This window comes from Mustelus asterias, chromosome 19 (genome assembly GCF_964213995.1).
Source record: "Mustelus asterias chromosome 19, sMusAst1.hap1.1, whole genome shotgun sequence".
NCBI classification, from domain to species: Eukaryota; Metazoa; Chordata; class Chondrichthyes; order Carcharhiniformes; family Triakidae; genus Mustelus; species Mustelus asterias.
The window spans coordinates 37,892,293-37,915,076 of NC_135819.1; the positions used below are offsets into that span (position 1 = coordinate 37,892,293).

At 44.7% G+C, this 22,784-nt stretch overlaps 1 protein-coding gene across 1 annotated transcript; it reads right to left on the reverse strand.

Moving 5' to 3' along the window:
- Window positions 1–8,029: 8,029 nt before the first annotated feature.
- LOC144507897 (microsomal glutathione S-transferase 1-like) lies at window positions 8,030–22,180 on the reverse strand. Its single transcript, XM_078235372.1, has 5 exons — window positions 22,033–22,180; window positions 21,534–21,663; window positions 18,481–18,581; window positions 12,593–13,183; window positions 8,030–8,849 (listed from the first exon to the last, which is right to left on the reverse strand). Exons 2-4 carry the CDS (start codon window positions 21,648–21,650, stop codon window positions 12,937–12,939), a joined length of 465 nt encoding a protein of 154 aa, XP_078091498.1. The 5' UTR covers window positions 21,651–21,663; window positions 22,033–22,180; the 3' UTR covers window positions 8,030–8,849; window positions 12,593–12,936.
- Window positions 22,181–22,784: the final 604 nt, after the last annotated feature.

Consider the following 22,784-nt stretch of genomic DNA (forward strand, 5'->3'; position numbering starts at 1 on the left):
TGCTGGGGGGTAGGTACAGAGGAAATGTTAGGGGGAAGTTTTTCACACAGAGGGTGGTGGGCGAGTGGAATCGGCTGCCGTCAGTGGTGGTGGAGGCAAACTCAATAGGGACTTTTAAGAGACTCCTGGATGAGTACATGGGACTTAATAGGATGGAGGGTTATAGGTAGGCCTAGAAGGTAGGGATATGTTCGGCACAACTTGTGGGGCCGAAGGGCCTGTTTTGTGCTGTAGTTTGTCTATATTTCTATGTAATAGTTGAGGTTTCCACATGTGGGTATGGGCTCAAACATGAGAGAGAAGCTACATGGAAGTTTTAGATTTAACTACTTGAGGGCAAATTGAAACTTAAGAATGATTTGATTGTATTTCTTGTGCTGATCAATAAAAATAGATGGGCACTTTGTTTGGATAATATTTAGTATTTAAGTGTTGTGCTGAAATCAGGGGCACCAAACACACAGGAATGCTTGTTGGAAGTTCCGGGGTATAGATGTTTCAGTGAGTAGGGAAGGTGGTAAAAGAGGTGGAGGAGTAGCATTGTTAATCAAGGATCGTTTAATGGCTGCAGAAAGGCAGTTCAAGGGGGATCTGCCTACTGAGGTAATATGGGCTGAAGTTAGAAATAGGAAAGGAGCGGTCACGTTGTTGGGAGTTTTCTATAGGCCCCCAAATAGTAATAGAGATGTGGAGGAGGAAATTGCAAAGCAGATTATGGATAGGTGTGGAGGTCACAGGGTAGTTGTCATGGGTGACTTTATCCCATAAGATGCAAGACTGGGTGGAGAAGTGGCAGATGGACTTCAACCCAGATAAGTGTGTGGTGGTTCATTTTGGCAGGTCGAATAGGATGAAAGAATATAATATTAAGGGTAAGACGCTTGGCAGTGTGGAAGATCAGAAGGATCTTGGGGTCCGGGTTCACAGGACGCTCAAAGCAGCATCGCAGGTAGAGGCTGTGGTTAAGAAGGCGTATGGAATACTGGCCTTCATCAATAGAGGAATTGAGTTTAGAAATCGGGAGATAATGCTGCAGCTGTATAGGACCCTGGTCAGACCCCACCTGGAGTACTGTGCTCAGTTCTGGTCGCCTCATTACAGAAAGGATGTGGAAGCCACAGAAAGGGTGCAGAGGAGATTTACAAGGATGTTGCCTGGATTAGGTGGCATGCCTTATGAGGATAGGTTGAGAGAGCTAGGTCTTTTCTCCTTGGAGAGGCGAAGGATGAGAGGTGACCTGATAGAGGTGTATAAGATGTTGAGAGGTATTGATAGAGTGGATACTCAGAGGCTTTTACCCAGGGCTGAAATTGTTGCCACAAGAGGTCACAGGTTTAGGGTGCTGGGGAGTAGGCACAGAGGAGACGTTAGGGATAAGTTTTTCACTCGGAGGGTGGTGGGTGTGTGGAATCGGCTGCCGATAGTGGTGGTGGAGGTGGATTCGATAGGGCCTTTTAAAAGACGTTTGGATAAGTTCATGGAAGTTAGTAAGATAGAGGGTTATAGGTAAGCCTAGTAGGTAGGGACATGTTCGGCGCAACTTGTGGGCCGAAGGGCCTGTTTGTGCTGTAGCGTTTCTATGTTCTATGTTCTAACTTTCCAAATATTGATTGGAACCTTTTATAGGTCGAATAGTTCAGATGGGGCAGTTTTTGTACAGTGTGTGCAGGAGGGTTTCCTGACACAATATGTGGATAGGCCGACAAGAGGTGGGGCCACACTGGATTTGGTACTGGGTAATGAACCGGGCCAAGTGTTAGATTTGGTTGTGGGAGAGCACTTTGGAGATAGTGACCACAATTCGATGTCTTTCATTATTGCAATGGAGAGGGAAAGGGCCATATGGCAGGGCAAGGTTTATAATTGGGGGAGGGGTAATTATGATGCGATTAGGCAAGAATTAGGGAGCATAAGATGGGTACAGGAACTCTCAGGGAAAGGCACAAATGAAAAGTGGAGCTTGTTCAAGGAGCAAATACTGCGTGTCCTTGATAGGTATGTCCCTGTCAGGCAGGGAGGAAATGGCCAAGTGAGGTTCACAAAAGAGGTTGAATGTCTTGTCAAGAGGAAAAAGGAAGCGTATGTAAGGATGAGAAAACAAGGTTCAGTTGGCTCGATTGAGGGTTACAAGTTAGCAAGGAATGAACTGAAAAAAGGGCTTAGGAGAGCTAGGAGGGGGCATGAGAAGTCCTTGGTGGGTCGGATCAAGGAAAACCCCAAGGCTTTTTACTCTTATGTGAGAAATTAAAGAATGACCAGGGTGAGGTTGGGGCTGGTCAAGGACAGTAGTGGGAACTTGTACATGGAGTCAGAAGAGATAGGAGAGGCAATGAATGAATACTTTTCTTCAGTGTTCACCAAGGAGAGGGGCCATGTTTTTGAGGATGAGAGTGTGACACAGGCTGATAGGCTGGAGGAGGTAGATGTTCTGAGGGAAGATGTATTAGCAATTTTGAAAAACCTGAGGGTCGATAAGTCCCCTGGGCCAGATGAGATATATTCTAGGATTCTTTGGCAGGCAAGGGATGAGATTGTAGAGCCTTTGGCTTTGATCTTTGGGTCCTCACTGTCCACGGGGATAGTGCCAGAGGACTGGAGAGTGGCGAATGTTGTTCCTCTGTTCAAGAAAGGAAATAGGAATGACCCTGGTAATTATAGGCCGGTTAGTCTTACTTCGGTGGTCAGTAAGTTAATGGGAAAGGTCCTGAGGGATAGGATTTATGACCATTTGGAAAGATGCAGCTTAGTCTGGGATAGTCAACACAGATTCGTGAAAGGTAAGTCTTGCCTCACAAATTTGATTGAATTCTTTGAGGAAGTAACTAAGTGTGTAGATGAAGGTAGAGCAGTTGATGTCATATACATGGATTTTGGTAAGGCATTTGATAAGGTCCCCCATGGTCGGCTCATGAAGAAAGTAAGGAGGTGTGGGATAGAGGGAAACTTGGCCGATTGGATAAGTAACTGGCTATCTTGTAGAAGACAGAGGGTGGTGGTGGATGGAAAATTTTCAGACTGGAGACCAGTTATCAGCGGTGTACCACAGGGATCAGTGCTGGGTCCTCTGCTATTTGTGATTTTTATCAATGACTTGGAGGAGGGGGCTGGGGCTTTTCTCTTTCGAGCGGAGGAGGTTGAGAGGCGACTTAATAGAGGTTTATAAGGTGATGAGGGGGATAGATAGAGTGGACGTTCAGAGACTATTTCCTCGGGTGGATGTAGCTGTTACTAGGGGGCATAACTATAAGGTTCATGGTGGGAGATATAAGAGGGATGTCTGAGGTAGGTTCTTTACTCAGAGAGTGGTTGGGGCGTGGAATGGACTGTCTGCTATGATAGTGGAGTCGGACACTTTAGGAACTTTCAAGCGGCTATTGGATAGGCACATGGAGCACTCCAGAATGATAGGGAGTGGGATAGCTTGATCTTGGTTTCAGACAAAGCTCGGCACAACATCGAGGGCCGAAGGGCCTGTACTGTGCTGTACTGTTCTATGTTCTATGAATCAACCTTCTGTGGTGGGAACTGTGTAAGAATACATGAGTGTCGGTGTCTTCCTTCCCTTCACCCATACATTCCCTCGCACTCTCCAAATCCTATCACACCTTCATTCCCATGAGCAGTCTTCTCTTTATCTGTCCGAAAAACTGCTCATCATCGGTTCCTTTTCTTCTCCCTCACTCATCCCACATTGTACCTTTTGTCCATTCTTCCCCACTCACTCCTCCTAAAAGACAGGTGGCAAGTATATTTATGATATTTTATCTACTGTCTTTCCCATCTCACCCACTTCCTACTTTATTTTCCCACTATATTCCTTCAGAGGTTAGGTTTACTTTCAAATTTCAATTATGTTTCAGTTTAGAATGAGGAAAGATACTCTCTCTCTCTCTATTGCTGTTTCTTTGTCTTACATAGAATCCTAGGGCATGATTTCTGTCACAGAGATAAGAAACAGGAGCCGGATCTATTTTTACTTCCGAAATCCATCTCCTATAGGAAAGTTAAGATTTTCATGGGGGTGCGCCCTTAATTGATATGGAGATGGGCTTCCTGTCCAATTAAAGCAGTCGGGTGGTGGGGTGAGATGGAGTAGAGGACTCATTTACATAACCATGGCAGACGTCACTGAAGTTGCTCCTTGGTGGAGAGGTTTGTGCCAAAGCCTTTCCACTTTGCCACAGGGAAGCAAGGTATTACAGGGGAGTTAGAGGCATGATACTCATGAGGGAGAGGAGAGAGGTCATCTTGCTGGAGGGTCGCAGGTGTCATCATGCAGAATGAGCACCTTTGTATTCAGATCATCTCCATCTGTCTCCAATCCTTTCTCCTCTCTTATCTCCTGCCCCACTGAACAGGCCTCTTCGCTAGCCTCACCACCCTCAGGGTCCACATCTCCCTGAACCAGATAGGTTTTTACGACAATAGTTTCACGGTCATCATTAGACTTTTGATTCTAGATGTTTATTGAATTCAAATTTCACCATCTGCCATGGTGGGATTTGAACTCAGGTCCCCCTCTGGATTATTAGTCCAGGGACAGTGCCACTATGCCACCGCCTGCCCTATATGGCACAGAAACAGGCCACTTGACCCAACCACACCGTGTCAAAATTTATACTCCACTAGGGCTTCCTCCCATCTTTCCTAATCTAAGTCTACCATCATAACCATCTGTTCTGTTCTCTCTCATCTGCTCATCTACTTTCCACTCAAATGCTTCTATAATACTCACTTCAACAACTGTTTGCTGAATGTGGAATGTGGTAGTGAGTTCCACATTCTCACCACTATTTGGATAAAGAAGTTTCTCCTGGATTCCCTTATGGATTTCTGGGTAACTATCATTGATGGCCTGTGGTTATGTTCTTCCCCACAAGAGGAAACATTCTCTTTTGATTTATTTTATCGACCCTTTCATTATTTTAAGTATGTCTATTGGGTCATCCCTCAGCCTTCATTTTACAAGGGAGAAGGGATTCAGCCTGTCAACCCTTTTCTGCTATGACATATGACTTGGGTGGCATGGTGGCACAGTCGTTCGCATTGCTGCCTCACAGCAAAGTGACCTGGGCTCAATTCCCGGCTTGGGTCACTGTCGGTGTGGAGTCCGCACATTCTCGCCCTGTCTGTGTGGGTTTCTTCCGGGTGCTGCAGTTTCCTCCCACAGTCTGAGGTACATTCTGGTTAGGTGCATCGGCGATGCTAAATTTTCTCACAGTGTGCCCGAACAGGTGCCAGAGGCAACAAGGGGATTTTCACAGTAACTTCATTGCAGTGTTGATGTAAACCTACTTGTAACTAATAAATAAGCAAATAAATAAAATAAATATCCACTCATCATCTTTGTAAGTCTTCTCTACATAGAATCATAGAAACCCTACAGTGCAGAAGGAGGCCATTCGGCCCATCGAGTCTGCACCGACCACAATCCCACCCAGGCCCTACCCCCACATATTTTACCCGCTAATCCCTCTAACCTACACATCCCAGGACTCTAAGGGGCAATTTTTAACCTGGCCAATCAACCTAACCCGCACATCTTTGGACTGTGGGAGGAAACCGGAGCACCCGGAGGAAACCCACGCAGACACGAGGAGAATGTGCAAACTCCACACAGACAGTGACCCGAGCCGGGAATCGAACCCGGGACCCTGGAGCTGTGAAGCAGCAGTGCTAACCACTGTGCTACCGTGCCGCCCTCTCCTGTGGCTCTATATCCTTTCTGTAATATGGCGACAAGAACCGGACATAGTGGTCCACCAAGGTTTAACATAACCTCCCCACTTGTCAACTCTGACCCTTGAGAAATAAACCTGGTGCGGAATTTGCCCGGCCCATCCTGCCCGCCATGGGAATCGTAGCAGGCGGGACGCGGACCATGCTAAGGTACATTGACCTCGGGCGGGATTTTCCAGCCTTGGGGAGAACGTGGCCGGAAGATCCTGTCTCTGGTGTTCAGTTTTTTTTAATGGCCTGGCTCAACTGTGATATGACTTTGAGTCTGTTTCGAACAATTGGTTGTGTTAGGAAAATGCACACCCACCTGATACCCTATTATGCAATTCCAGATGATAACATAATCAGGCAATTTCTATTCTAGCATGAATATAAGAATCGCGATTCAAAAATTGTGACAATAGGAAGTAAAAGTGTCGTACGTACGAAGGGCACATAAGCACACAAGAAATTTTTAGTGATTTCAATTTATTGACCATTGCAGAAGATTCAATATCATTTGAAGGATAAAAAATAGTAAAACTAAACTCTCAAACCCAAAGTCATAAGTAATTTATTGAAATAAGATGTTATGAACAGGCACTTTATAAAACGATTCAGTAAATTTAACTCAAAATTCCACAGTTTACTTCTCGAAGACTAGATAGGAATATTCAACAATAGGTTATAGAAGTATAAAGCCCACTGTTTCACATGAACATCACTCACGTTGGGGATTTTCCCCATTACTCAACAACAGAAAGCAACTGCAGAAGGTAGTCAGATCATGAAATGGGAATTTTAAAACTACCATGAGCAAGTCTCCTGGACCTGATTTAAGCTGACTCTCTCTTGACCACTCAAGGTTGCTGGATGAACCATTAGCGACAACTGCCAGCTAACTTTGTCATTTCAAACCACTGCTCTCTACCAACTGTAACAGAAATTCAACAGTGGAACTACCCCAGGACACACAGAGCAGTCAAGTCTGGAGAAACCACCTCTTGAATAGTTTATGTTATATCAGTTGGAATGCTAGGCAGCAGATCAAAGTTGCTGGACAGTTTTGGAGAGACTATTTCTCTTCATTAGAATCGAATGAATAGAATCCCTACAGTGCAGAAGGAAGCCATTCGGCCCATCGAGCCTGCACCGCCAACAATCCCACCCAGGTCCCATCCCCCTAACACCACATATTTACCCTGATAATTCCCCTGACACTAAGGAGCAATTTAACATGGCCAATCAACCTAACCCACACATTTTTGGAGTGTGGGAGGAAACCGGAGCACGCGGAGGAATCCCACACAGAGAATGTGCAAACTCTACACAGACGGTCACCCGAGGCCAGAATTGAACCTGGGTCCCTGGCGCTGTGAGGCAGCAGTGCTAACCACTGTGCCACCATACTGCCCGGTTACTCTGGTTCTTTCTTCTTTCATGAACGGGAGATGAACAGCGGAATAGAAACCACATATTGGCGCAGGCTTGGTGGGCCGAAAGGCCTGTTCCTGTGCTGTACTGTTCTTTGTTCATGCTTTTCACTGAACCCCAACACCTAAGTGGTTAAGAGTAAGTAATAGGTAATCTTACCAATGCTTCACTGGACTTCAGAGACTGTTCCCGGAACCTATCCTCAATTTCTTTATCCTAATATTTTCCACTTAAGTGACGATTATTGCAAATTCTTGAATAGGGATTTGGTGGAAAAGTGTTCTGGTGGGCACTGTCACAGAATGCCACCGACCTTTATGGGTTAGTAAAAACAGGTTCAAATTTAAATGATGTACAATCGATAAACCAATTACACTAGGATAAATTTTAGCATCTTCAGCAAATCATAACTCAGAACCAGCTAATGCTTTTAGTTTCCTAATAGTTCACTATTAGATAAATAAGATGGCGCTGGAGCGTGACGTCTTGCAAGCTGTGCCCAGCATACCTTGACCAAAGCATACCTTCTGATTCTATCTTTTACTCGCGTTCTTTGCTTCTAAAACTTTATTCTAACTCTTGTAAGCTCTCTAACAATGCTTCTCTACACCCTAGCTATGACTGTAACACTACATTCTGCACTCTCTCTTTTCCTTCTCTATGAACGGTATGCTTTGTCTGTATAATGCACAAGAAACAATGCTTTTCACTGTATACTAATACATGTGACAATAATAAATCAAATCAAACCACTTTGCTTCCTAATAAGCCATCCACCCTTTGGGACTTAAAAATCCTAAGTTTGCAGTTCGACTGGTACCCAAGTAAACTCAGCTAAAAGGGAGATCCCAGTTTATTAAGAGATGACCACACAAAACAGGGTTATTTCAAGCTTTAATTAATGCAAAAAAGCAATGGAATACATTGAGAGATGTGTGACTGTAAAAATAACATTGAAAGTACAGAACACTTTTCCCTTTCAAGCAAATATTTCCAATAGTTATGACAATTCGTAGATCTCAGCCCTGACCACACTATCATTAAACATCTTTTGACGTTAAGTTAAAAAATGTTTAATTACAAGTGAGCAGATGCCTTGTGTTTTAATTCACGGCCATCCTGTTAGGTGACAGCGTCATACTCCCTCACGCAGGTGGTTGTTAGTCACATGAGCGGTGGCAGCTATCCAACTGTGGCAGCATCACGGTCAATCCCACCCTTGCCCAATTTCTGCACGTAAGCATTCTAATAGGGATTGCCGAGTTGGGATCTGCAGCAGGGATCCAGACCCATTGTTCTTTCCTTGAAAGTCAAAAATAGGAGGAAGGGTGGGAATAGTGGAACTGAGGCCAGTTCTGTACAACATCGAAGGTCACCTGGATGGCCTAAGCTACTTATTATATAAATCCTCTGCGTCTTATGACAGTTACAGGATTTTACTTTTTAAAGTAAAGTTGAAGTTTATTTATTAGCCACAACACTGCAGTGAATTTACTGTGAAAATCCCCGAGTCGCCACACTCCGGCGTCTGTTCGGGTACACTGAGGGAGAATTCAGCATGGCCAATCCACCTAACCAGCACGCCTTTCGGACTGTTGGAGGAAACCGGAGCCCCTGGAGGAAATGCACGCAGACACAGGGAGAACGTGCAGACTCTGCGCAGATAATGACCCAAGCCGGGAATCGAACCCGGATCCCTGGCGCTGTGAGGCAGCAGTGCTAACCACTGTGCCAACGTGCCCCCCCCCTTACCAGGTTTTCATTCTATTCATAACCGAGATGAAATATGTCCTTAGCATTTCTAACATGTATGAACAAAGCCTGTGATAACTGATTCATGAACAGAAATTTACTGTGGAAACCTTTATACTTAACACATTGCTTTAAACGTTTTGACCAGCTAATACCTCATAATCATCGTTCGCTTGTATTAAATGTGGAAAGTTCAGTGTGCAACTTATTTCTTCAGCTGCAAAGTATAACTTTTCAAGTAGGGGGAGCTATACGATAAATGGCAGAACCATAAAGGGTGTAGATACGCAGAGGGACCTGGGTGTGCAAGTCCACAGATCCTTGAAGGTGACGTCACAGGTGGAGAAGGTAGTGAATAAGGCATATGGCATGCTTGCCTTCTGAGGACGGGGCATGGAGTATAAAAGTTGGGGTCTGATGTTGCGGTTGTATAGAACGTTGGTTCGGCCGCATTTGGAATACTGCGCCCAGTTCTGGTCGCCACACTACCAGAAGGACGTGGAGGCTTTAGAGAGAGTGCAGAGGAGGTTTACCAGGATGTTGCCTGGTATGGAAGGGCTTAGTTATGAGGAGAGATTGGGTAAACTGGGGTTGTTCTCACTGGAAAGACGGAGGATGAGGGGTGACCTAATAGAGGTGTATAAAATTATGAAAAGCATAGATAGGGTGAACGGTGGGAAGCTTTTTCCCAGATCGGTGGTGACGTTCACGAGGGGTCATAGGTTCAAGGTGAGGTGGGGGGGGAGGTTTAACACAGATATCAGAAGGACGTATTTTACACTGAGGGTGGTGGGGGCCTGGAATGTGCTGCCGGGCAAGGTGGTGGAGGCGGACACACTGGGAACGTTTAAGACTTATCTAGATAGCCACATGAACGGAGTAGGAATGGAGGGATACAAAAGAATGGTCTAGTTTGGACCAGGGAGCGGTGCGGGCTTGGAGGGCCGAAGGGCCTGTTCCTGTGCTGTATTGTTCTTTGTTCTTTGATGCACTCAGGTTTATTCCAACAGAATTCATACACGGACCAGCAGCAATGGGACTTTGAACATAACCACATTTTAAAACAACATCCCAACAGAATTTCTGTTACATTTCGAAACTTTGTGTAACCCCAGATTGTAGAGCGCAACATTTAGAATAATTCTTGTTCTGTCAAAATTATACCATCAATCTTGCTTAATCCGAAATTTATACTCAAATCAGAACAGTATTATTGGCACCCACTAAACCTGAAAGTTTACGCATCCACACTTCTGAAATAATGCAATTGCTGCTTCCAAAATGAAACAATATTTCAACTATCAGAGCTTTCCCAGTGACACTACCACTAAAAGTGCACTTCCTGCCAGTTATACATCTGCACTGTCAGACCCTTTTAAAGAACAGGATAGTAATTCATCACCTGCAGCAAAGTTCAAAGATATGCTTCAACATAGGAGTTAATTTACACTAGATTCTCACAATATTACATGGATTGCTCGGTATCTTGTATCCTGCTAAAATAACAAATTCAAGATGGCTGAGCTACCTTTTTCTTTTATTCATTCATGGGATGTGGCCATCGCTGGCTGGGCCAGCATTTATTCCCATCCCTGAAGGCAGTTAAGAGTCAACCACATTGCTGTGGCTCTGGAGTCCAAAGTAGGCCAGACGGGGTAAGGATGACAGATTTCTTTCCCTAAAGGACATTAGTGATCCACATGGGTTTTTAACAACAAGCAGCAATGGTTTTGTGGTCATCATTGGAGACCTTTAACACCAGATTTCAACTGAATTCTAACTCCACCATCTGCCGTGGTGGGATGCGAACCCTGGTCCCCTAGAGCATTACCTTGGGTCTTCTATATTAGCTCTCCAGTGTCAACGCCATTACACCACCACTTCCCCACGAACACTAGCACTAATCCAACAAACTATACCACAAATGTTTTGTCCAAATTGAGAAGGGCTGCTCAGTATTTGGGTTGAGGGTTCATCATACAAGCATCCAAGCTCAATACCATTATGCTTGATTTCTGACAAAGAGGGTTGCTACTCAATAATATAAATTCACAACCATTTTGAAACGACCAAATGCTCAGCAGCGCTAGAGTTTACAAGGCTGTCTGTTTTTAGCTGTTGTACATTGGCTGCTTCTGTAGCTCGGTTTGAGGAAACAGAATTTCTGCCTCTGCTTTCCACACGACTAATCCTAAATGCAGAGAATCATAGGCGTGTGAAGGTGTGGTTTTCGCAAGAGGACCCTCACATGGTCTTCATCTTCCTGCAAACCAAACAACTGAAGCAGCAAAGAGCAAAACCATTTACGTAGCAGACACATTAGAGGGTCAGGTTCCAAAAGAGCACATTTTGCATCGTTAGGTTCAATCCTAGCCCTTAACCAAGTATGAATATTGACCCACTTGTGTGCCAGGTTTGAACGATACTATATACTGGAGGAACTGTCTAGTTCTGTAAGCTTGTCAGTTGTGAGCCAATTGTTGACTTGGCAATAAATGCATTTTCTGTGACCCAACAAGTAAAACCACATCTACAAATCTGTCCTGGCCTGCTGCAGCACAGATGCAACAGGGAGTTTGCCAACAATTACAAATGTTACAAGAGCTACAATATAAAAGCAGTTTTTTTTTTCACTTCAAAAGAAACAAGAAACTGCCATCAGTTAGTCAGGTATCCACACAAAAAAATTAATCTGGCTTGCTCTTCCCTTACCACCTGAATTTTCAATAATTTAACACAAGGGCACAGTACATAGAACATAACAGCGCAGTACAGGCCCTTTGGCCCTCGATGTTGCGCCAACCAGTGGAACCAATCTAAAGCCCCTCTAATCTACACTATTCCAATATCATCCATATGTTTATCCAATAACCATTTGAACGCTCTCAATGTTGATGAGTCCACTACTACTGCTGCAGGCAGGGCATTCCACGCCCTTACTACTCCCTGAGTAAAGAACCTACCTCTAACATCTGTCCTATATCTCTCACCCCTCAACTTAAAGCTATGTCCCCTCGTGCGAGCCATCACCATCCGAGGAAAAAGGCTCTCACTATCCACCCTATCTAATCCTCTGATCATCTTGTATGCCTCTATTAAGTCACCTCTTAACCTTCTTCTCTCTAACGAAAACAACCTCAAGTCCCTCAGCCTTTCCTCATACGATTTTTGCACCATACCAGGCAACATCCTGGTAAACCTCCTCTGCACCCTTTCCAAAACTTCCACATCTTTCCTATAATACGGCGGCCAGAACTGTACGCAATACTCCAAATGCGGCCGCACCAGAGTTTTGTACAGTTGCAGCATGACCTCCTGGCTCCGAAACTCAATCCCTCTCCCAATAAAAGCTAACACACCATACGCCTTCTTAACAACCCTATCAACCTGGGTGCCAACTTTCAGGGATCTATGCACATGGACACCGAGATCCCTCTGTTCATCCACACTACCAAGTATCTTACCATTAGCCCAGTACTCTGTATTCCTGTTACTCCTTCCAAAGTGAATCACCTCACACTTTTCCGCATTAAACTCCATTTGCCACCTCTCAGCCCAGCTCTGCAGCTTATCTATGTCCCTCTGTAACCTGCCACTTCCCTCCGCACTGTCTACAACTCCACCGACAGTGGTTAGCACTGCTGCCTCACAGCACCAGGGACCTGGGTTCGATTCCAGATTGGGTCACTGTCTGTGTGGAGTTTGCATGTTCTCCCCGTGTCTGCCTGGGTTTCCTCCGGGTGCTCTGGTTTCCTCCCGCAGTCTAAAGATGTGCGGGTTAGGTTGATTGGCCATGCTAATTTGACCCTAGTTTCGGAGGGGATTAGCAGGATAAATATGTGGGGTTACGGGAATAGTGTGGAATTGTTGACGGTGCAGGCTCGATGGGCCAAATGACCTCCTTCTGGACTGTAGGGATTCTATGACAAATCTGGTATTTTAATCACCGGTTGATTTCAATAAATGCAGAAGTGGAACAGGTGAAAAGAAAAGTTTGAAAAAAAAGGTTTTGGCAACAATCACTGCTTTCATTCAAAGGCGCATTCCTGCCTTCAGCACTCTATAAACCATGGAGAAGGTCACCCCCAAACCAACCATCCAACTCAAACCACGTGATGGCTGGGGAAGAGGAAGCAGATAGGCAATGCTGTGGAAGATCCTGGCACCAGCAAAGATTCTGAAGTGCAGTAAGGCTGTGCTCAGGTCAGGGCCAGTGAGGGCAAACAACAGACCGATGCCAATGAATGGAATAATGTTCTCCAGATCATTCTGATGACACCTACAGGGAGCAGAAACAAGAAGCACAGACTGAGAATTGATTTATACAAATAGAAGTTAACAATTCCATCCTTACGCCGAAGAAATACGAAATGAATCACTAAAGTGTAACTTAGCACTGGAAAACAAAATTGATGTAATGAAAAGTTAGAATTAATATTGGAATGCAGAGTCATCACCGGGTGAAATGTAGAATTAGAGACTGATGAACAGACAGGTTTACAAGTTTGAAGTCTGAGCCGCTACGCAAAGAAAGGGATGGCACGGAGGCACAGTGGTTAGCGCCCGGGACCTGGGTTCAATTGCGGTCTCGGATAACTGTGGAATTTGAACATTCTCCCCGTGTCTGCGTGAGTTCCCTCCAGGTGCTCTGGTTTCCTCCCACAGTCCAAAGATATACGGGTTAGGTTGATTAGCCAGGCTAAATTGATCCTAATTTCTGGGGGATTAGTGAGGTAAATGTGTGGGGTTACGGGAATAGGGCCTGGGTGGGATTGTGATCGGTGCAGACTTGATGGGCTGAATGGCCTCATTCTGCACTGTAGGGATTCTATGAGAGGACTGTGCAATAGGTTAATTGGTACAAAGAATGATATCCATCTCCTCAGCTGGTATTTATTCAGGTATGTGACCATTGGCTTTGTTTCGTATGGACATATTTCTAAACCCTTTTGCTATAGTGGTCACAATGCGCAAGATTGCAAGAGTTTAAAAGTGCTGAGCTCTAAGCAAGTGCACCCTGGGCTGTAGTTAGATAACTAGCACGGGACCAGGTTGAATAGTTTTTTTGGGGGCGGGTCTCTCAATTCTGGAATATGTGTTTACTCTTCCTGCCCTCAGAACTCTACCAAATGTCTCGTGGTCACCGGTGGGATTTTCCAGTCCTGCTGACGTCTACGCGTTTTCCAATGGCTCACCCAACACACCGCTGGGGACCTGCTGTGAGAGGTGACAGGGCTTCAATGACATACAGCAAATTTGGACAATTGGCTTGAGAAGAAGTGTGGACAATCTGTATCGAGCACTTTGATCATTGCTTAATAATGAATTCCCCAAACTTACATATCCTAAGAGTAGTGAAATTATTGATTAAAGAGCTCAAAATCTCATCTGGTAATACATTCCTCATATTACTCCTACCCAATTATTGGCGAAAATCTAATATTAATCTTCTGCAGGAGTTCTGCAGAAGGGTCATTTAGATCTGAAACGTTAACTCTATTCTCTTACCAGATGCTGCAGACCTGCTGAGTTTATCTCACATTTTCTTTTCTCATTTGCAATATTAACCTTCCCCTGTTTAATATCAATGATATTGAAATGAATTGTAGAGGAAGGCAAATTTTAATTCATCCCCATACCAAGGGCTGAATCTCTTAAACTAGCCCTTCTGTTGGACAATAAACAACTTCACCAAAGACTTGCTGCTTCAACTTGAGAATCCAATTCATAAACAGTGAAAAAATGTGTTCTGTTTCGAATATTGCTCCTCAATGAGCATCGAGTCCGCTTACACAGAACTAGGAGGGCAGGATTGTTCCAATGCTGGGTTTTCCTGTCCCACCACCAGCAGAATTATAGAATCCCTGCAGTGCAAAAGGAGGCCATTTGGCCCATCAAGCCTGCACTGACAACAATCCCACCCTATCCCCGTAACCCTGTTAATCCCCCTGACACTAAGAGGCAATTTAGCACGGCCAATCAAACTAACCCACGCATCTATGGACTGTAGGAGGAAAGCGGAGCACCCAGAGGAAACCCATGCAGACACAGAGAGAAAGTGCAAACTCCACACAGACAGTGACCCGAGGCCGGAAGAGTCGACAGGGAAAGTCATCCCACCAATCCTGGCCACCTGCAGTCACTCATTGCTCCGTGTGGAATTTATTGCCTGAGGGCAAGACTCTGCCCGATTTCTAGGAAGAAAGTCTCGCCTTGGTGAGCTGCTGAACAAGTTCCGACAGCTCCAGGTTCGAGCAGTGGCCACGGCTGAGACGGCACACAGAATCGAAAGAGGCAATTAGCAGACTTTGTGAGAGGGTTGCTCCCGATCAACACAGGGGGTCCTGAGGGGGTAAAGATCCCTGGTTTAGATCTTTCAAATCACCTGTAGGTGAAGCCCAAACACTTTAGCTGCAGGATGATCAACTGTGCTGCAAATGACTAGAAGTGGGACCTTTATGACATCTTGCTTTCTTATTGTAGACAATTGGAAGATAAAAAAATCAAACATTAGCAGGCTGTGCTCATTGGCAAGGTCTACCTGCTTCCATAAGACATACTGTCCTTCACCCAGCTACTGAATTGTTAAGGCACTGAGTAACGCTGTTGAATTTACAGTCTATTCCAATAGACGGTTTAGAGAAAAGCCCTGTTGAAAACAACAAACTCCAAACAAAAGGTATGAAAAATCAAAAAGAAGATATGTTAAAAACCAAAAAATTGCCAACAGGTCTCTCGCTTGTGGCTGCTCCAGGCAGATAGGGATTGAGGAAGGGTCACTCCCTGCCCGATCACTGGCCACCAGCCTGCTGTCAGGTTCCCATCAAATGCCCACCACCAGACTCTGAAGTTGCCTCCACCAATTCGGAGAACAGTCAGTCAGCCTCACCTAGAGCTATTGAGGCTCTTAACGGAATCTAATTGGCTACTCGCCTCTCACTGGATGGTTGCCCTGTCACCTCCAAAACCACTTCCTCTAAAATGCCTGGCACCAGCAACAGTGCAGCAAACTGGCATGCCAACTGGGCACGGTGTTTCTGGGCCCCTTTCATGCTGTTCTTGCCCTCGGCTGGACTGGAAAATCCTTCCCTCAGTGTCTGAAAGTAAAGAGTTCAGTGCCAGATTTCAGGTGGAGTTATTTCATCCAGTCTGGAGCCCAGGGATCAACAAGGTGCTTAATAGAATAGGGCAGCAAAGAATGGGGTCAAGTTAATGTTCACTCAGGCTATCACACAGGTCAGAGAATCATAGAACCCTACAGTGCAGAAGGAGATCATTCGGCCCATTGAGTCTGCATCAATGCTCTTTCCCCACATCCCCTTAACTCCATACATTTTACCATGACCAATCCACTTTAACCTACACCTCTTTGAACACTAAGGGGCCATTTAGCACGCCCAGTCCCCCTAACCTGCACATCTTTGGGTTGTGGGAAGAAACCGGAGCACCTGGAGGAAACCCACGCATACACGGGGAGAATGATAGATTCACACAGATAATGACCCAAGCCAGGAATTGAACCCGGGTCCTTGGCGCTGTGAAGCAGCAGTGCTAACCACTGTGCTGTGCCGCCCATCACCGTCAGAAGAGCATTCTTCAGTTTGAGATTCCACTAAGGCAATGGCACAATGAAAAGGTGTCTGAATAGAATTGTGACAAGCCCAAAGGCTAAATCAAACATGTGGATTGCCTGTCTCTGAAAAGTCACTGCCACCATCTTGAAAATCCCTGAACATTTACCCCCCATTTAAATCTCATGGCTTGTCCCACGGAGATAGCATACCTCTTAAATCCATACCAAATTCAAAAATTATCATAGCCAATTCAAATTGTCAGCCTTGTGAAGAAAGCACAGCCACACCTCCCCACAGCTGTTGCACTATCTAAATCACAACTGGCATTTATATAGCACCTTTACACCCTAACTCTGCCGAAAGCAACAATCACACTGAGCTAACTTGCTGTGAGTTGATCTTTCTCTACACCCTAGCTATGACTGTAACTTTTGAATGGACCTACCTCATATTAAGTTGATCTTTCTCTACACCCTAGCTATGACTGTAACACTGTTCTGCACTCTCTCCTTTCCTTCTCTATGCTCTGCCTGTATAGCGTGCAAAAAACAATATTTTTCACTGTATACTAATACATGTGACAATAATAAAATCAAATCAAATCAAAGTCAACTTAACCAGCGCAATGCCCTATTCTGCAATTCCACTGTTTGCCACCCAAGGTTCTGCCGCCAGCCAAAACAATTTGCCAAAAAAGGGAGCCAGAAAATGCCAACCAGAACTTAATTGATGCATAAAGCAGGTGAAATTTCAATTTGATTTATTTGATTTGTTTTATTATTGTCACATGTATTAGCATACAGTGAAAAGTATTGCTTCTTGCACTATACAAAGCATACCATTCATAGAGAAGGAAAGGTGAGGGTGCAGAATGTAGTGTTACAGTCATAGCTAGGGTGTAGAGAAAGATCAACTTAGTGCGAGGTAGGTCCATTCAAAAGTCTGATGGCAGCAGGGAAGAAGCTGTTCCTGCGTTGGTTGGTATTTCTGTTCAAGATGTAAAGAAATGTCAACCTCCCAACCTGATAACCCAAGGAAAGTTACATATTTTAGTACAATCTATCAAATTTCAGAGGAATAATGCTAACAAAGCACCTATTATTCATTGAATGCATATGAAATATGTGCTCACCAACTATTAGTTTGAAATAAGCTTAATGTCCACAAAATGAGATTAGTTATGGGCATCGAAAACAGGAATGTACAAATTAGGGCCAAGTCGTTTGGGAGAGATGTTAGAAAACACTTCTACGCGCAGAGAGTGGTGGAGATTTGGAACTCACTTCCTCAAACGGCAGTGGATGCTGGTTCAATTGTTAGGTTTACAGATGCACCATAGAAATTATTCTTTCTGGTTGGATCATAACTTGATATGGCTCCTGCTCTAACCAGCACCGCAAGAAACTACAAAGTCGTGAAAGTCCATCACTCAAACCAGCCTCCCACCCATTGACTCTGTCTACACTTCCTGCTGCCTCAGAAAAGCAGCCAGCATGATCATGCACCCCGGAGATTCTCTCTTCCACCTTCTTCCGTCGGGAAAGGATACAAAAGTCTACGGTCACGTACCAACCGACTCAAGAATAGCTTCTTCCCTGCTACTGTCAGACTTTTGAATGGACTTATCTTGCATTAAGTTGATCTTTCTCTACACCCTAGCTAAGACTGTAACTCTACATTCTGCACTCTCTCGTTTCCGTCTCTATGAACGGTATGTTTTGTCTGTATAGCGCGCAAGAAACAATACTTTTCCTGGTATGTCAATACATGTGACAACAATAAATCAAATCAAATCAAGTTTCTACTGAGCAGGGGTATCAAGGACTTTGGGCCTAGGGCAGGTACATGGAGTTAGGCCACAGATCAGCCATGATCTTGTTGAATGATAGAGCAGGCTCGAGAGGCTGAATGGCTACTCCTGTTCCTATGAATGGAAAAGAGAATGGAATGGAAACATGAACGGTTATAATGAAGTCACTGTTTTCGCCATGACGAGCCTCACCTTCTCACACGCTCCACGTCGGGATGAATCCGCATGTACTGCTTCTTGGTTTCTTCATCCTTAGCACCATGGGCCTTGGCATCTTCAACACTGACAAATGCCTGTATAAATTAGTTTCAAATTGTTATTTGCCAATGGCCTAGGCAATGGAGAGTGGTTGCCAGAGCAAAAACCATTCCTTGTAACATTCAAATGCTGCCAAATTTCTACTGTCTCTTGGAAGTTATCCAGCTTTCAAGTCATGAAGCATAGGAAATCGCCGGGATTCGCTTCCAAATAAACAACCTACTGCCTGAACAACCATCTTAAAGACCCGACCATACACACATACAAATCTTACTTGGTGCACGCGAAACTCCACAAGTATCTTATTCACTCAATAAAGTAAAGTCACAACAGGAAGCAATCTTCTTGCTAAGCTTAATAAACGAATGTTCCAGTCCCATCGTTAGGTAGGTTTTTGATCTACAAGGGACTCAAATGTCATGGGGAACAGGCAGGAAATGGGAGCTGAGGCTACAGTCAGATCAGCCATAATCTTACTGAGTGACAGAGCAGGCTCTCGAGGGACCAAATGGCCTACTCCTGCTGTTATTTTTCATACTCTTCTGCCCTTGCGTAAAATGAAGAGTTGAAAATTTAAAGTTAAAGTTCAAAGTTTATTTGTTATTAGTGTCACAAGTAGGCTCACATTAACAATGCAATGAAGTTACTGTGAGAGGAGCAGCTGCAATTGAGGTAGAAACTTTCGTAAGCACCAGCAATTAGTCTTTAACTGTCCTTGGGTATCGGTGTAGAATTTTTCCTCACAAGTAGAGGATAGCCACAGCACATATTTCATATGCCAGGTCAAACGCAGCTTTACCTTAAGAAGGAAGTTGCTGCACCCTTATTGAAAGGGAAACATATAAAGATGTAAATTTTGATCTTATTTAATAGATTATTCATTGCAAAGCTGTAAATTATCCGCCTTACCATGAACATTGCATGAAGTTCACCCCACTAATGTCCTATAGGGAAGGAAATCTGCCATCTTTAGCAAGGCTTGTCCCCATCTGACTCCAGACCCACAGCTATGTGGTTGACTCTTAACTGCCCTCTGCAATGGTCCAGCAATCTACACAGTTCAAGGGCAAGTAAGGATGGACAACAAATGCTGGCCTTGCCAGTGACACCCACATCCCACATCCCACATCCCACAACAGAATAAAGAGAAAAAAGCTAAGGGGCCAGTTAATATACACATAAATAAGAAATTTTAACTCTGGCACAAACCTCTTCATTGGTCAGAACACAGACTGCAGTGGTTCGACCATAAGACCATTAGATTTAGGAGCAGTAGTAATCCATTCAGTCCATTGAGGCTGCTCTGCCAATCAGTGAGATCATGACTGGTCTGATACCATAATTCTCAACTCCACTTTCCCACCTTATTCCCATAACCCTCAATTCCCTTACTGATTAAAAATCTGTCTATCTCAGCCTTGAACACACTTAATGACCCAACCTCTGAGGTAAAGAATTCCACAGATTCACTACCATCTGAGAGAAGAAATTATTTTTAAATTTATTATTAATGTCACAAGTCGGCTTACATTAACACTGCAATGAAGTTATTGCAAAAATCCCCTCGTCGCCACAGTCCGGCGCCTGTTAGGGTACACTGAGGGAGAACTTTTAGCATGGCCAATGAACCTAACCAGGATATATTTTGGACTGTGGGAGGAAGGGGTGGGGGTGGTTGGGGGGAAGGTGGCTAACCACTGTGCCACCACTATTGTACACAGCAGTACTCAGGCCCCCCTGGGACACAGGAGGAAGTTTTTGCATGATATGAAATGAAGGAGCATGGCAAAGTGTGGACCATTTTACGTACCTTGAGTGTCTCCTCAACAAGAACAAACACAGATAACAACATTCATCACCGTCTCCAGTCTGCCAGCACAATCTTAAACTGACTAAGGGAAAGTGTATTTGAGGACCAGCATCTCAAGCCAGACTTATGCCGTGGTTTGCACGAGAGCAGTACTTCACATGCTCCGATATGCTTCAGAGACTAGGATGACCTCCAGCAGGCATGTCATAAAACAGCAGAAATAATACCAGTGTTGTCTTTGCAAGATCATCCAAATAAAATGCCTTGAAAAGTGTTCCAAGAAAAGTTTCCTCTTCCAAGCCAACATTGAGCGCTAATTACTCAAGATCAGCTCTGCTGGGCGGGACATATCGCTAGGGTGGCGCCAGATCCCCGAGGTCACACTTCAAGTTGGAACTCAATCATGGCAGGCAGCATCCAGGAGGTCAGCGGAAATGTTTAAAGGATATCCTCAAACCATCCCTGGAGAGGTCAAACATTCCCATGCAGAGGGTGGAATGGTGACGCAGTGGTTAGCAGTGCCAGGGATCCGAGTTCAATTCTGGCCTTGTCTGTGTGGAATTTGCACGTTCTCCTCGTGTCTGTGTGGGTTTCCTCCGGGTGCTCCGGTATCCTCCCACAGTCTGAAAGACGTGCTGGTTAGGTGCATTGGCCATGCTAAATTGCCCCTTAGTGTCCCAAGATGTGCAGATTAGGAGGATTAACGGGGTTAATATATGGGGCTATGTCGTAAGCTGGGTACGAGTTGCTGCAGACTCAATGGGCCGAATGGCCTCTTTCTGCACTGTATTCTAACTCATTGGGAGTCCCTATCTCTAGTGACCAATCGAAATGGAGGAGGTTCATTTGTGAAGACACTAAACATATCGAAAGACTTCAATGGGAATTTGCGTAGATGACATGGAGGCATTGGAGATAGTACACCAAACCACCAGGACAACCCAACCTTCAAGCAACTCCTGCATATGGCAGAGTCAGGATATCACACATTGGACCAATCAGAACCCATCCTCAATCCTAGGGGTTTGCCTGTGTAGCCCTGTGTTGTAGCTTCAGTGTTCCAGGAACGCCTAGTGTTGTTCTGGAATGCAAAACCTATTCCAGCTTCCAATTTCAAGAAACAGAAAGGGTGGCAGGTGGGGTGGGGGTCCCTTTAGCCGCAGTTGTTGGATCTTACCAGATGTTTCACTCTGAAATAGCCTGTCAGGGGTCCCATTAGCAGCATCTTCAGCAGCACGATGGTGCTGTAGGTGGAATAGGCGAGGAAAACATCGCTGTCAATCAACTCGGACATTTCAGGAGAGACACTAGAAAATTAGGGGGAAAGCAAGACAATTTTTAAAAAGGCGTTTCATGTACATTTCCACAGTAACTTCATTGCAGTGTTAATGCAAGGCTACTTGTGGCACTAATAAATAAAATTTAAACTGTAATAAATAAACTTTAAACGTTAAAATATGTATACAGCGCCTGTCATGACTGCAGAGCTTTGAAATCAGTAAATATTTCTGAAGTGCAGCTCTCAACAATGCAAGAAATGTTTTGGAAAAAGACAAGAACAGAGCCACTTTAAACCTTCACGCAGGGATCGAAAACACAAGCAAATCGAAAAGATGACATTCAATAATTAAAGAGCGATTAGTCCCTTCAAGTGTTGCATATTTATATTAACCTACCTTCGGGTTCTGCACCTTTCTCTGCTCTGTAACTCACAGAGCTCAACGCACTGTAACTTTGCTGTGTGGGATGAGGCACATCCAAGCTGTTTTTGAAGGACTGAGATCTGCTGGGGCGGGTCTCCTGAACCAAACCTCCCATTAACACAGAAGAGGTTGATTTCTCTCTCTCTCTCTCTCTCTCTCTTGGTTTGTTTACTGGCAGCGGCATGCCCTCAGGCTCAAAGCTGGGACGCCAATTTTTTTTTTTCACTTTCCCGCCACACAAATGATCGAGACAGAGACAGGGTTTTGAAGTCCACCCATGATATGAAAATCAGGTTTGCCAAACCTCCAGGATTGGCCTAGAGTCTCCAGGAATTAAAGATCAAATTCCAGGATACTGCCATGTGAGGAAAAAGTATCGCAGGGGCATAAAGAGAATTCTTAAACATCAGCCGGAATTTTACTGGCCCACCCGCCAGGGGAATTGGTGCGGGCAAGGGGCGGACCATGGGAAGGTCCGTTAGCCTCGGACGGGATCTTCTGGTTTCAGGATGAGCAGGGCCGTAAAATCCTGCCCCATTATCTTTGAACATAAAAATATTGAAAATGGCTGGGGTGAGTGGGCGTTGAGGCTGTTTGGCTGATGGGCAGAATTGGATTTTTCTTCAATAAAAGCAAAATGCTGGAATCGGAAACAAAAACACAAAACGCTGGAAGCTCTCAGCAGGCCTGACAGCATCTGTGGAGAGAGAGTAGACCATCCAGAC

Excerpts from the sequence above, each read along its gene's own strand:
- LOC144507897 (XM_078235372.1), bottom strand. The coding sequence starts at position 21,650 with ATGTCCGAGTTGATTGACAGCGATGTTTTCCTCGCCTATTCCACCTAC. Across the intron at positions 18,582-21,533 it reads ATTTCAGAGTGAAACATCTG|GCATTTGTCAGTGTTGAAGA; the intron begins GTAAGATCCAAC and ends TAATTTATACAG. Across the intron at positions 13,184-18,480 it reads GACGTGGAGCGTGTGAGAAG|GTGTCATCAGAATGATCTGG; the intron begins GTGAGGCTCGTC and ends TGCTCCCTGTAG.